The following is a 12250-nucleotide window of genomic DNA, read 5'->3' as shown; positions in this document are numbered from 1 at the left end:
CCTGCAGAGAGGATATTATCATCAAATTGAATGGTTTTAAAGGCAGATAAAATCCAAATATGTACTCTCATAGTTATTAAAACAAAATTTGGCTATGGAATATTTGATGTTGGTCTGACAAGTCTGATAGGAATGCAAGCACCCTTAACTTCTCAGTCTGATTAATCTTTTTCAAGAGATTCATGTAATCTATGGAAATTGCAACACATTAAGATATGGCCTGTGTCCCTTTCTGCCAGAGAGCTATAATAACAATCCTTCAGAATAGAAGCTCTACCCATCTTCAACAACACTCAGATGCATTCATCAAGCCTGGCTAAAAGGAGCTTTCAAGGAATATCCTAAGCATACTCAAAACAAAATTCAGTTTCGGTTGTAGTCATGGAATGCTAGCCAAACGTGCCAAAACTGAACTCTAAACTTCAAACTGGAAGTCAATATCTATGACCTTCATCCGGTGGTGATCATATTTTTTAGAAGATTAACATAAAATAATAGAAAAGAACCTAAATTAAGGAATATAATAAAGAAAAATAACTAAGTTGGGCTTTTCTAAAACTAATGATACAAAGATGTAACAAAATGGAACAAAACAATGGTCTGATTTTTATACATTTGATGAATATATCCAGAGAAATAAAGATGCAGATGTATGTAAAAAAGGGCTAAAATCTGTGTCAATAAATTAACCTTGTTGCTGTTGTTTGTGCTTATGAAAGTAGGACTTGGCTGACAATGGAAGAATTCGAGATGACATTTGGGGAAAATTGTACAAATTTCTGAATGAATGATATCCAGCAGGTGTGCGGGGTGGGAACCAACTAAGTGGTAGGAATAAGATGAAGGTGCACTGGAGTGTTTGGAAATAGATGAGGATGACTGTTTGATGAAGCTTAGAAAAAAGTTTAATTGGAATACTGTATACAGTGATTTAGGCATCACTGTCATGTGGGCTGTCTTTACTGTACTGCTGAATGAAGTTCTTTAAGAAGCAATGAAGGAAGGAAGAAAGAAAGAAAGAAAGAAAGAAAGGGAGGGAGGGAGGGAGGGAGGGAGGAAAGAAAACATCACTGCAACTAGTGTCTCATTACTCCTCTCTTCCTCCTCCCTTTCTTACTGTGATTTTCAATGAGACCTGACCTCTGTAGGAAACTGATAAAGCCCCACCTCTGAAAGACTGAGAGGGAAAGGATGATGATGCTAAGGACTAATGAAGCATTGACTTCAGAATGGGTGGGTAAAATTCGGAGGCATTAGGAGGCAGAATAAGGCAAAGATGTCTACCAAAAGGAACCTGTCGAGCACACAGCTCTATAGAAAATAGTGCAAAACTACCTTTGCAACATTTGCTCTGGAGCAACTAGACTATAAATTATTTGGCTTAGGTAACAAAACCCTTGTAAGCAACAGAGGATTTGGGGGCTTAGAGGAATAGAAGACCAATCCCAGATCTGTAGAAAAAAGACTGTCCAAGGCCTCCTTTATCCTAAACCAACCTTTAAATTGCTCTGAAGTATTCATTCTTACATTTCTTTTCTAGGAGCTCATTATATCCCTGAGTCCTCAGCTTACTCTCTGATTACACTGACAAAGAGCAAAATGGATTTATAGACTAAGAAAACAAATTTACTTCATCATCACACAATTGTGCAAGGTCAATTTAAGGCAACCCCCTCCCCGGGCAATACAGTACATCAGCTTCTTTGTTGCTAAATGCTCCTGACTGGAGGTTTTGGGTTTTATTCCATCTCTGGGTTTTTATATAAATGTTCCTCCAGGATGTATTTGAAGAGCAGCCACAGATGTTCATAGCAAAGACCAAGGCAGATTAGATTAAGACAGAACTAACATTTGTGAGGGGAAATTCCTGCCAAACGTCTAATGCCTTTGGCTATTGTTATTTTGAGTTTGTTACTGGAGAATGGTTTATTTTAACATACCAGCAACAGTTGCTCAGTGGGCAAACCACAAGAGCTCAGCATTAATTGGCCATATTAAATTTACACTGCATTCTAAATACCCAAAGTCCGTGATCTACACTAATGCCCAGATAACTCAAAAGCAGTAGCATTCTTTAAAAGTGAGCTCTTGTTTTCTAAACACTGCGTTTCCTCTATCCAAAGGAAGGACAAGATGTTAGTAAGTGAGGCGTGTAAAAGGGATCCCAAGATGTGCTTAAGGCGAAGGGAAGGAGATTCCATCTTCTGCATGGATTAGCGCCCAGAATGCTTTAATGTGGTTCAAAATTTGGGAACTATAGTGGTACCTCTACTTAAGAACGCCTCTACTTAACAACTTTTCTAGATAAGAACCATGTGTTCAAGATTTTTGTTGCCTCTTCTCAATAACCATTTTCTACTTAAGAACCCGAGCCTGGAAAAATTTCCCAGGAAATTTTTGAGCGGCACGAAGGCCTGGCCAGTTTCCTGCCATTCCCCCTTTAATCCTGGCCATCTTGGGCTTTTCTGGGCTGCCAGAGGAGCCTTTTGGTGTCACTTAAGGAGGCTTTGGCAGTCCAGAGCAAACAAAACATTTTCCTTTCTCCGGGCACTTGAAGAGGGAATAAATCACTTCGCTGTGGTGACTCCCTTGCGCTGCCTCCCATACACCGGGCGTGAGGTTGCCTCCCGGAGCGTCTGGGCGTGGAAAGACAAAAGGGGGCACTTCGCCCTGGCCAGATCAACTCGGCTTCAGCCAAACCGAGGAGTCACCACAGTGAAGGAAAGGCACCAGCTACAAAGCGAGTGAGTGAGAGTAGAGTGGAACCCTTCAGCATGGGAAGGAAGAGGAAGCAGGTAGCAGCAGCAGCCTTTCGGTCAAAGGAATGGGAGGTTTCCCCCTCTTGCCCACCTGGGTTTCTTTCTCTATGGTGCAGTCTATGGGAGGCAGCCTTGCCCTGGGTGTATAAAGGCGCATGCTCCTCCTTGCCGCCTCAGGCTTTTATTTCTTTCCTAATGGGTTTGCACACATTATTTGCTTTTACATTGATTCCTATGGGAAAATTACTTCTACTTACAAACTTTTCTACTTAAGAACTTGGTCACAGAATGAATTAAGTTCTTAAGTAGAGATACCACTGTATCTATGGTGATATACCTGGCAATATCTGATGAGGGTTCCAAAATTAAAATATCCTTGATATTTTGGGTGGTCTAGAAATATGAAATATAAGTGAGATTGATTGTTTTCTTACAACATTTCATTCATTAACATCATCAGTGCTAGTCAGTGGTGATGTTACCTAGTTTGGATATTAAAATGTCTGCAAGACAGCACCAAGGACTAAGAGCATCAAGGACTCTTTACTTCAACCCTGAGCTAGTGATAAAACTGTTATTCTGCTATGTCCCATGCCATTGAAAGTAAACATTCTAGTTGGCCTCAGCAGCATGAGAATCAATCATATATATGTGTATGTGTGGTTCCAGACATGTTTTTATCACATCATATTTGGCTTTGACATAATTCCACTGTGGCAATTCTTCTTCCCTCCTAGACATATGGAGTGGCATTGTTGTACAATAACAAACACATATATGTGAATGATCAGTCATGTGACCACATGTTCACTAGATCCACATGAATGTGAAATGGATGTCACTTAGATGTTCCAAATTGCACCAAGATGTGTTTGTTGTTTCTACAAAAGCAAACTGCCATATGGAAAGGAAAGCTAGTTACAGAAGGAGAGTTTCAAAGACAGAAGTGATGTAATTCTTCTCTTTTTTCCTATTATGAAATAATCCTTAACTGTTACAAAACAAAAGTAGCACCTGAGCTCTATTACTAATTGGTCAGTAACTAATTAAGAGTAACCGGTAATGAACTAGACTTCATAGGTTACGAGAAACTTGGAGAGATAAATGCATAAGACATCACATTTGCCTCTGCAGGATATTGTAACTACATTATACATGAAATATATATCTGGTTGTTAATGCTTATCAATATTGCTAGTCTGGATCCAAGAATGGAGAACCATACTGAATTATGTAACGTATTGTCTGCAAGAAGTGCTCAGCAAAGGATATGGAAAGAAATTCAGTGAAATGAAAAATCTTTGGCAGATATTTTATTAGGATTAAATAACCACGTTTGTACTTTTCATACTTAAATCGTCACTTCTCATCATTGTATATACTGTATTCGTCTTACTGGTTTATTTTTCTGATACTTTCCAACATAGGCTGATTATTTGTGCAGTAATCCTTAGACAAAGAACTGGAGCAAACACAGTCCTTTTAGTTAGTTTCCAAAGTTGAAGTGAACGGGGATTTTGGTATTTTTAGCACTGTATTATATTTTTCATTCCATCTGGTTTGATCAAAATAATTCTTCATATCTTTCATATAAAATAAACTATGTGTTTTAGAGAACTCTTATTAAAAGTTGAGATAACAATTACAGATATGTTTTTCTGCTAATCCTATTAATATGTACTATATTAGGAAGAAAGTTATTACAAATTTACATGCTGAGTCACATATTTCAGATAAAGAGGTTCATCTGAAAGAGCTGTAATGCACAATCTTTCTTAATTTTAAACATAAATACTATTTGAATGAGACCTAGTTCATGGGCATGATGTTTTCTTTAAACATGGATAAAATTACAACATTCTGGAAATCTTGAAAAAATCTACCATAAATTATTATTATTCAAAGCAATGTGTAAGAGAGAGGACGAGAGAATCTTTTCTTAACATATGTAGCAATGCATGTTTTCATCTCTTTCTGTTTCCATTTTTATCAAAAAAAACTTTATTACTCTATATCCAAAACAATTTGATTAAATTAGCAGCCGGTAAGCTGGGCCACTACTGTATTTCTAGGGCATCTTAGAACTGAAAGCTCCTGAATTCCAGGACAACAGAAACATCCATCCCAGGCACCAATGTAATTCAATCCCCTAGACGACAGGCTACAACAGTACTACACAAGAGGGTGGATACTGGTTTGTCTTTAAAGCCTTTTCCTCCTTCTGTATTCAGCCAAATTTAACTAGTTGTATGCAGTTGACAGAGGGATATGGCACATAAATATTTAGAATGCACAGAGGAGGAATGCAGTTCTACATAGATGCTATAAGGAAAAGAAAATTTTCCTCTCTTGCAACCTGGGATTGCAAACAAACCTTCCTTCAAATACAGTTTACAGATATTTCAAAAATTTCAGAACAATCAATAGCTTTTTTGTCTTTTTGCAATCAACTCCCATGGTTTTATTTAATTGAAAGTTCAGTATAGTTATAAGCAGAAAGTAGCTTATGAACACAAATTGCAGATTTTGATAACTGGCTAAATCAAGACCAATAATTGATTATCTGTTGTTTTTTTTAAGCCTCTCAAGCAAATGAATTTCTCTGTAGAGTGTACAATCAAATTGAGATATGACAAAGCTGTGATATTCTGGTTAAGTGGTCTTTGGTTGGAGAAATGTTGTATTGAATGGAGGGCGCATTCCCTCAATTTCCCTTGGTCAGTAGAGGCATATGTGTTCTTTTACAAGCTTTGCCTGATCACTCAGGTGAGGCCGTTTGAAGATAAAATTAGTTAAGTACTACCATTCTCTGGAAACTTCCTCTTGGAGAAACCTAAGTGTGGCATAATGGATATAATAGCAGAGAAATTTAGCTTTAAGATCTTATTCAATCATAGAAACTCAGTGTGTGATTTGTGGTCAATCAGCTCAGCCTATTTCCCAAGAATTATTTTCCATCTGGAAAAAAACCTGGAAGATCCAACAAAATATACTGTATGCAATCTTAGTACCTAGAGAAAAAAATAGGATCTAAATCCATGAAATAAAGTATTTTTCATTAAACTTTCTTTGAAAATAATGTAAAAACTCTAGCGAAAAACTTACCAATTTTGGGGGGGAATATAAGACGCACCTTAATTTTTGGGGAGGAAAATAGGGAACAAATAATGAATTTACCAGGTATTCATCTGGCTAGTCCCTAGTCTGGTCAGCTTCAGCACATTCATTTACTAGTTTTGAGCATCTGTGCTTGCTTTTTATCCCCTGATTGGGGATTTTAAAAAAGGTTTCTACAACACTTCACTTCTCTCTGTTTTCAGAGAGAGAAGCAATGAAAAAAGCAGGCAAAGGTAAAACAGCTTTGTAAAAGGTAAGCTTAGTAAAAGCTACATTTGGAGTATGAGATGCACCCAAATTTTCAGCCTTTTTTTAGGGAGGAAAAAGGTGTGTCTTATACTCTGAAAAATACCATAATTTCCGAAAGTTTAAGGCTTGATGATTTATATATTTTCAATATTAAAATAGTGCACAGGTTGCCAATTTGTGTTCAGGCCTTTTCAGTATGTTTCCTATCTCAAAAATATACAACAGGGTATCTCACAAGGCTACACCCAAAGTGCTTTCCTTATCATAAGTGCCTTTCTTATCAGACTTATGCTACATAATTACAGGTTATTCCTGAGCTGTGGAATGCCCTTCCTAAAGAGATATGTCTGGCTTCTAATTTAATTTTTGAGACATTCCAGATATATATTTTTTATCACCAGGGCACATATACGGTATGTGTAAAACAACAAAAACCTCAGTAGATCTTCACAACTGAAGTTTAATGGAAAAGTTATTATATTTTGTCATCACCATTAGACACTTTAGCTTTATTGTCTTACATTAACTCTTCAAATCATTTAATATATAAGTTATGCATTGCCCATGAACCTGTTTGAATAAAGTTGTCACTACAACTGAATAAAATGAAAACATACTGCTAAAAAAATAAAGGGAACACTCAAATAACACATCCTAGATCTAAATGAATGAAATATTCTCATTGAATACTTTGTTCTGTACAAAGTTGAATGTGCACAACAGCATGTGAAATTGATTCTCAATCAGTGTTGCTTCCTAAATGGACAGTTTGATTTCACAGAAGTTTGATTTACTTGGAGTTATGTTGTGTTGTTTAAGTGTTCCCTTTATTTTTTTTAGCAGTGTACATAAATGGAGGGATCCAATTATCTGGTGTGACTGCAAAATCAGCATGGATGTTCTGTGCTCCACTCTTGAAACCTAGGAGGATCTGTGTGTATGTATTTTATCTATTGGGTTTTGGGGCGGGGGGTGTTTGTAATGTAAAACTGTTATTTTAGATTTTAATTATTAGATTTGTTATCGTGTATTGTTTTTATCACGGTTGTGAGCCGCCCCAAGTCTACGGAGAGGGGCGGCATACAAATCTAATTAATAATAATAATAATAATAATAATAATAATAATAATAATAATAATAATAATAATAATATCACTGAACACAAGAGAACCTTAGTTTCAAGTCACTATTTATATATTGGCTCTGGGATTGTGTATTATTCATTCTGCTGTAGTAAATCCAGCTGTTTGTTTAAAAAAAAATACTTTCTAGTTATGTAGGCAACAAGGAAACAAGCTGACATAAGAATCTGATGGCAGTGTTGCTAGTCAACAAGTACAATGTCAGACAAATTTCAGGATAGAAGTATTCTGGTAAATTTTCTCATGACAATTTCTATCCTGCACAAAATAATGCTGCATCTCCATTTCAAAATGTGGGATCATCTTTTTTTTTCCCTAATAAAAGATTAAAGTGCAAATAAGTTATCCTTCATTAATCTACTTTTTGAATGGTAAATTCCCATCACATTGTAAAAAGCTTTATTGCAGTTTTTGGCCAAGGAATATAAACACTTAGGAATTTAATCTGCATGTTTTGGCCAAGCACGTCTTTTCCCCCTCTCACCTCTCACAAACACGTAGGTGCTGACAGCAGTGGTGCCTTCTATTTTGGCATTGATGTACTTGTAGTAACAGCGGTAGTAACCTGTGTCGTTCGCCTGAGTCCCAGTCAGTGTCAAGGCTTTGCAATAGGGCTTTGTATCAATGCCCTCACAATCTTCTTCCTTGACTGTTCGGATGCCGTTGACGCTCACTACCACTGAGTCACTCTCCTTTCCCGTTTGGACAGTGTCTTCTTGAATGCCAGGCCACAACCATTCCAAAGGATGTTGGCCTCTTTAGGCAGCCAAAAGAAGAAGAAAATGTGGGTTAGATGGATTACCATGTTCCTTTCTATGACAAGTTTCTCTTCTTGTATCCTCCCTCCCATTCTTTCTGTAAGCAAAGTCACATTGGATAATTTTCTAAGTTGTAATAATGGTCTTTATGCTTCTTACATTTTCCTGTTGCAAAGAGGAGAATAGAACTACAATTTGCAGAATATTTTGGAATGAGGCGATGACAGATGGATAGATGGATGGATGGATGGATGGATGGAAGGAAGGAAGGGAGGGAGCGAGGGAGTCCATCCAGTTAAGTTTCTGCAGGAGCCATGATGGCAGAGTGGTTAGAATCCAGTATTGCAGACCAACTGCCCACAGCCAGTAGTTCAGCCTTGACAGGCTCAATGTTTACTTAGCCTTCCATCCTTCCGAGGTTGGTAAAATGAGGACCCAGATTGTTGGGGACAATATGCTGGCTCTGTAAACCAATTAAAGAAAGTGCAATGCTATTCTATTGCCATTGTATATTGTATAGTTGGACCAAGCAGCAAGAACTAAGGCAGACATAAGTGGTGGTAGTAAAAGAGTCAAGAAAAACTAGATGTTTATCAATACTATTTGTGAGGTTTGTTTGTTTCCTAATCAGATTCCCCTATGTGTCATGTACCATGCTTCAAGGCAATGTGATACTTAATTTTAATTCAAGCATTGAGGGTTTTCTTCCATCTGTCTCTAAATTTTACAGCAGCTTTCCTCTGCTCAGGTGTTTTGAAACACAAGTCTCAAATTTTTAACTAGCATGGTAAAAGTTGTATTGAATAATAAAGGGAGAATCAAAATTGTAAGGCACTGCAGTGCTTTGCAGACTTATCCATAGTTCACCACACATATTACAAGCTTTACAAGCTCACTACTGTGAGCCGCCCCGAGTCTTTGGAGAGGGGCGGCATACAAATTTAAATAATAATAATAATAATAATAATAATAATAATAATAATAATAATAATAATAATTTATAGACTTATTTCCTAGTTGCCAGCTAGGGGAGAAAATGCAATTACAGTAGGTATCTGGGGGATGATCCTTAGGGAGGGAGGGAACGAGGAGGAGAGAGGGAGTAGCAATTTTGAATATTGAGAATTGTTCAGTTTTTTTATAAGCCAGAGTTGTCCTAAACTTTCATGCTTCTAATTGGCTGCTGTCTATCCGTGAGAAGTAGGGAGAGGAGACTGGTCAAATTTCCTCTTCTCTAATAATGATAGCTACAAGCTGCCACTGCTGTCATATTATCAAATTGTAGATAGCAGTAACTTGCACCTCTTTCGGAATATTTGCTGATTCGATACTTGAACTTGCCTAATACGAGAGACGTGTAACACCCGTTCCTTACACATTTCTGCTGTCAGTTTCCATAAGATAACTGCATAGAACTTTTCTATCACGTGCATAGTGAAAATGCACATAAGGTTTCGAAAGATATTTTCATAAATACTTTTATCCAGCTTTAGAATGCTATGAAGTTATCTTCATCTGAAGTGCTTTGAGGAGCCAAGTCCTAATTGCATCATATTAGAATATTTTAATGAATAAAATGCTATTTTTCAGAGTGCCAACAAGATGTCGCACCAGTGTCAACAAGAAATGTATTGGTGTATAAATTTATGTCTCCTATAAATCCACAGTGACACCATTTTAATTTGACACATTGCATAACCCCAACCTCTATTGTTAAGTTATGCATATCATACAAATGTGGGAAAATGTTTTAATTAAACAAACCATGGTTGAGTTTATGATGGATAAAAATATAATGTAAGATCAGCTACTGAAAGGCTGCTTTCATTTCTAGAGGCAGTCTGTGCTGATCATGATAGTTGATGGACTACCTCTTTATAAGTCCTCCTTTAATGCAATTGAAATCAAGGTCCACTATGCCTTATGCCAGAGAGTTCTATAGTGAGCCACATGCAATCGTCAAAGTCTTTGTTGTACCACTTCAAGAATTGCAATTTTTAAATTAATTGATTGATTGTATTTCAGTGCTCGTAAGTGAAACTAGAGCAGGGGTAGGCAAAGTTGGCTCTTCCATGACATGTGGACTTCAACTCCCAGAATTCCTGAAGTAGCATGATTGAAGTCCACAAGTCATAGAAGAGCCAACTTTGCCTACCCCTGAACCAGAGCATAGGAAAGTATTCTGTGCAAATATGGTGTAGTATGCAGTAGTATAATCAATGGACGGAATAGCAGAGTTGGGGGGAATCTTGGAGGTCTTCTAGTCACCTTTTACCATTCTAGGGATGTTTTGGGAGTAAATAGATATTTATATGTGGCACTGAACAAAGCATCAGTATGCACTGCAGAAAATTCTCGGGATGGGGGATACAAAAAATAGTTGATTCTTCTGAAGGTGTGTAGAGCATAGGGGATCTGAACTTTGTAAGAGGCGAGGGCTAAAATGCACCAATAATCTTGCAAAATTCTTTCTCAGCAAATTTAGAGTTTGGAAGCACAACATAATCATATTTTAATCTTTCTGTCTTGATATGAATATATCAGATTATTATCTCTGGATAAACTGGATCAAAACAAAGGGAATGGTTATACTCTTTGGGAAGATTTAGAGAACAGATCAGCCTCTTTACTTTGGCAATAGCAACTTTTCATATAATATTCCAGTTTGGAAATTGGAAACTTTCCTGTGTCCTCTGAGACTTTGTCATCTAAATTATTTCTTAATGTGATTTGGACTAAAATATGTTCATATAACCACTTTCTCTTCTTTGGAGGAAATATGAAATAAAAGGCATTACTCGCTCAGGGGATAAGAAATATTGTTTTCCTTTGGTTGATGTCCATCAGAACTTCCTAATACAATGAAATTGCCTGACTAAATAAGTGCATACTGGTACTTGAATGGATGCTGGTTTTATGGCTTGTCTAAATTAATAACTAATCAGTGTTAGTACTATGCCCATATTGCACAAGAAATCTCTTACTCAACAATTCGTAATTTAAAAAACAGAGCAAATATGTATGTAGTTCTTGCTAATAAACAGATCATGACCAGGCAAGGGTTGCACTTACTGGCCGCTATCGATACATTTTCTGGGATCGTCGTAAGTGCACACCTGTCAACATAAGATTTGGCTTCTGTGCATGAGCAAAAAGTGAAATCTAGCTCTCGCACGTGAGATTTTGGCTATTTTTTTGCTTCCACACATGCACAGAAGCAAAACAACAACAACAACAACAACAACAAAAACCTCACACAGGTGTGCGCAGATGCGTGTGCATCTCCATTTCTGCTACCGGAGCCCCGATCCCAACTGTACCAGCTGCAACCCATTACTGGTCATGACTATGCTGACAAACTCTTAAATTCAGAGACAGTATATATCAGATGTAAAAATCTGACAGGTCAGTGTGCCATGCATTTACTGATTCAGGTTTTCTCAAGTAGAAGGCCAATTGGTTGTCATTGGGGGACTGAGTTAATTGATTAAATTAAACATGCCCTCTCTCTCTTCTCCACCGGCTGGGATGATTCTGTTTTTCAACCAAGGTGCGTACATCCATAAAAGGAGAACAATGGGAGCCAAAATCCGGCAAACCTGGACTTCAAAGCCAGGGCAGGGTGGGACTCTCCCTTCAGCACACAGAGAAGACCATACAGCTAAGCCAATGCTACTTCTCCTGTGCCCTGCTAAAGAGAGTCCAGCATGGGATATACCCAAGCTTAAATCTCGTGAGCGGGACAAGGCAGGTCCAGGGAGTAGATCTTCTGAAGAACCCTCCTGCTGAAGGCTGCCTTAGGTGAGGCAAACATGTCCAATTTGTAATATTTGATGAACAGAGATGGAGTCCACATGGCTGCTTGACATATTTTCTCAACAGATGCCTGTATGCCCCAGGCCACATAAGTGGCCGCACTACAGGCGGAATGCGCAGTAATCCTACTGGGAACCGGCATGGATTGGCTTTCGTAGGCTTGGGCGATGCAGGCTGTCAGCCAGTGACTGTCTGGGGTGTGACCTTGTGACCCATGGAGGCTGGTTGAAATGCCACAAACAATGCCCCAGTTCATCGAATATAAATCTGGAGGGCCTTCTTGGCATCCAATGTATGCCAGTGCTGTTCCAACAGATGTGACAGCTTGGAGCAGAAGTCTGAAAGGATCTCCTCCTGAGCCCAATGGAACCAGGAGTTCACTTTAGGCAGAAAAGAAGGATCCAGCCAG

At 38.0% G+C, this 12250-nt stretch overlaps 1 protein-coding gene across 1 annotated transcript in view; it reads right to left on the bottom strand.

The window, feature by feature from the left end:
* The window catches only part of FLT4 (fms related receptor tyrosine kinase 4), a 147021-nt gene that overhangs the window by 82206 nt on the left and 52565 nt on the right, over positions 1 to 12250 (bottom strand). Inside the window, 1 exon segment of the mRNA XM_070739087.1 lies at positions 7752 to 8023. Coding sequence (XP_070595188.1) covers positions 7752 to 8023 — 272 coding nt within the window.

This window comes from Erythrolamprus reginae, chromosome 2 (assembly GCF_031021105.1).
Source record: "Erythrolamprus reginae isolate rEryReg1 chromosome 2, rEryReg1.hap1, whole genome shotgun sequence".
NCBI classification, from domain to species: Eukaryota; Metazoa; Chordata; class Lepidosauria; order Squamata; family Dipsadidae; genus Erythrolamprus; species Erythrolamprus reginae.
Note: the sequence above shows the minus strand (reverse complement) of the source record. Positions and strands in the feature narration are given on the sequence as shown.